Below are 2,684 nucleotides of genomic sequence, written 5' to 3'. Positions count from 1 at the left end.
GCCTTCCAGGACTAGATGAGGAGAATAGTGTCCTACATATTCCAGCATCTGCCGGCATCCACAAACTCACCTCAATTCTCCATGACTGTTCATACCAACACACTGTTCATGTGGTTATTTTATCTGTGGCTTGTTCAGCTGTCATGTCCCCAGTATCAATGGCTTTTTTCTCCTCCTCTCACCTCCAGATTGCTAACTGATACTGCAAGGACGCTGCCCCCTGCCCTCTTCCCTGCCTCTGCTATGGACACTTCTGCTTTCAGCCTCCCCACGCCGGCAGTGTTGGAGGAAGGGAATGCCTCTGGCAGCTGGGCAGGCTTCACCACCCCCAACGGCTCCACCACCACCAGTCCTGGTGTGGTTGTCAGTGGTGTCCTCATCCCCCTGGTCTACCTCATTGTCTGCGTGGTGGGGCTGGCTGGGAATTCTCTGGTCATTTACGTGGTCCTGCGGCACTCTGTGAGCGAGTCGGTGACCAACGTCTACATCTTGAACCTGGCCTTAGCTGACGAGCTTTTCATGCTGGGCCTGCCATTCCTGGCTGCACAAAATGCCCTGTCCTACTGGCCATTTGGGTCTTTCATGTGCCGCCTTGTGATGGCCGTGGATGCCATCAACCAGTTCACCAGCATCTTCTGCTTGACGGTGATGAGTGTTGATCGCTACCTGGCCGTGGTCCACCCAGGGAAGTCCTCCAAATGGCGGACAGCACGGGTGGCCAAGGCTGTGAGTGCAACTGTGTGGGTGCTGTCTTCCATAGTGGTGTTGCCCGTGGTCGTCTTCTCAGACGTCCCTTTAGGGATGAGCACGTGCCACATCCAGTGGCCAGAGCCTGCCTCAGTGTGGAGAGCTGGCTTCATTGTCTACACTGCCACCCTGGGCTTCTTTGGGCCACTTCTGGTGATTTGTCTCTGCTATCTTCTTATCGTTGTGAAGGTTCGTTCCTCTGGCAGGCGGGTGAGGTCTCTGTCCTCCAAGCACAAGCTTTCAGAGCGCAGAGTGACCCGCATGGTGGTGGCCGTTGTGGCTGTCTTCGTCCTTTGCTGGCTCCCCTTCTACGTCCTCAACATAATCAATGTTGTCTGCCCACTGCCAGAGGAGCCGTCCCTCTTTGGTGTCTACTTCCTCGTGGTGGTGCTGCCGTATGCCAACAGCTGTGCCAATCCTATCATCTATGGCTTCCTCTCCTACCGCTTCAAGCAGGGCTTCCGGAGGGCCATCCTCAGGCCATCCCGCCGGGTCCAGAGCCAGGAGGCGCCAGCATGCCCTCCAGAGAAGACTGATGGTGAAGGGGAAGAGGGAGAGGTCAGCAAGATCACCCAGAATGGTAATGATGGGCAGGAGCACCCTCTAAGCGGTGGGGAAGGAGAAAGCTATGAGCAAAAGCCACTCCCTGAGGAGCCTGTGGGATGCGAAAAGAGCAACAAGTTGCATGTCAGTTATTTATGATGAAAGGGATGGTGCAGGGGAAAGAGACATTGGGACATGGGATCCCCTTCACCCTCTGTGTCTTTTGACCTCAAAGGCAACGGGAGACATTGATACAAAGGAATGTTAAAGTCCAAGACTGCTTAAAGATGAAGAGGGCTCCATGAACTTGGGGGAAACGCAAGGCATTGTTCTTGGCTTTGGAAGGGACACCTGAGGTATGTGTGGTACCAGGTAAAAGAAGGACTGCATCCAGGGAGAGCTGAAGAGGTGATGGGTACTGACAGTATGGAGAGAGCAAAGCCAGCCCAAGATTGCATGATTCATCCTTAGATCACCCAGCTGTGAAGGGCATCAGCTGCAACTGACTGTGGCACCTCAAGGAAGTCCTGAAATGCCAAATACAAAAAATAAGCATCTCAGTGCCTTGATTATCTTCCTTATAAACATGAGAATTGGTTTACTCTAAAAAAAAAAAAAAACCACAGGAAGGGAAAACGTCTGCAGTAAAGACATACCAGCCAGTTGCATGAATGGCTGACCCTTCATTAGCTCTACAAGAAATAATGGTCACAACTTTCCTACTCATGCTGGTCATGGCTGGAGGCCACAAAGCCTTGCTCAAAGCCTCCTCTTTCTTTCCAGGGCTCTCATGGACTCAGGGCAGGCTGATGAGATTTACCTGAGAGAGCAAATGGGGCATTTCTTTCTTCCACCTCCCATCCTTCAGGTTCTTCCTGGTGCCTCTGCACCTTGGTGGAAGGTGAAACAAGGGTAGAGAAGACAGCAAGGCATGGGTTGAAAACAGGGTTTCTTACAAGCTGAAATGCCCTTTCCATTTTCTTCCCCCTAAGCCTTATTGTAAATAAACAAAAAGCCTTTGGACTTAAAGGGCAACTGGACAGAATAATTCTGTGTGTTTAAGGGAGGGGCGTGCTATAGATTTGGCTCTCCTGAGAATACACAATGTCTTTCAGCTGAGTTGATCTCTATATGGAGTAACGTTTGGCTGGTACAGGAGATTGAGGCATGTATCAGTACAGCACTAGGACAGGGAGCAGAGGGAGGTCAGGGGATCTCCAGTGAGAGCTATGGTTGCAGGAGTATGGTTGCAATACTAGGAACTGATTCATCTTATGGAAAATGGTAGAGTATTTGGCTTAAGATGGAGAAGAAATGATGTGTCTGCATGTGGACAAAGGTGGTTGTATGCAGAAATTTGATCACTGGACTGTACATGTATGAGAATGGCTGAA

General features: G+C 51.0%; 1 protein-coding gene across 1 annotated transcript; it reads left to right on the top strand.

Annotated features, from left to right (window-relative positions):
• The first annotated feature begins 243 nt into the window (after window positions 1-243).
• SSTR3 (somatostatin receptor 3) lies at window positions 244-2,117 on the top strand. Its single transcript, XM_075076572.1, has one exon. It carries the CDS (start codon window positions 244-246, stop codon window positions 1,447-1,449), a length of 1,206 nt encoding a protein of 401 aa, XP_074932673.1. The 3' UTR covers window positions 1,450-2,117.
• The last annotated feature ends 567 nt before the right edge of the window (window positions 2,118-2,684 follow it).

Source organism: Phalacrocorax aristotelis, chromosome 1 (assembly GCF_949628215.1).
Source record: "Phalacrocorax aristotelis chromosome 1, bGulAri2.1, whole genome shotgun sequence".
Taxonomy (NCBI): Eukaryota; Metazoa; Chordata; class Aves; order Suliformes; family Phalacrocoracidae; genus Phalacrocorax; species Phalacrocorax aristotelis.
Note: the sequence above shows the minus strand (reverse complement) of the source record. Positions and strands in the feature narration are given on the sequence as shown.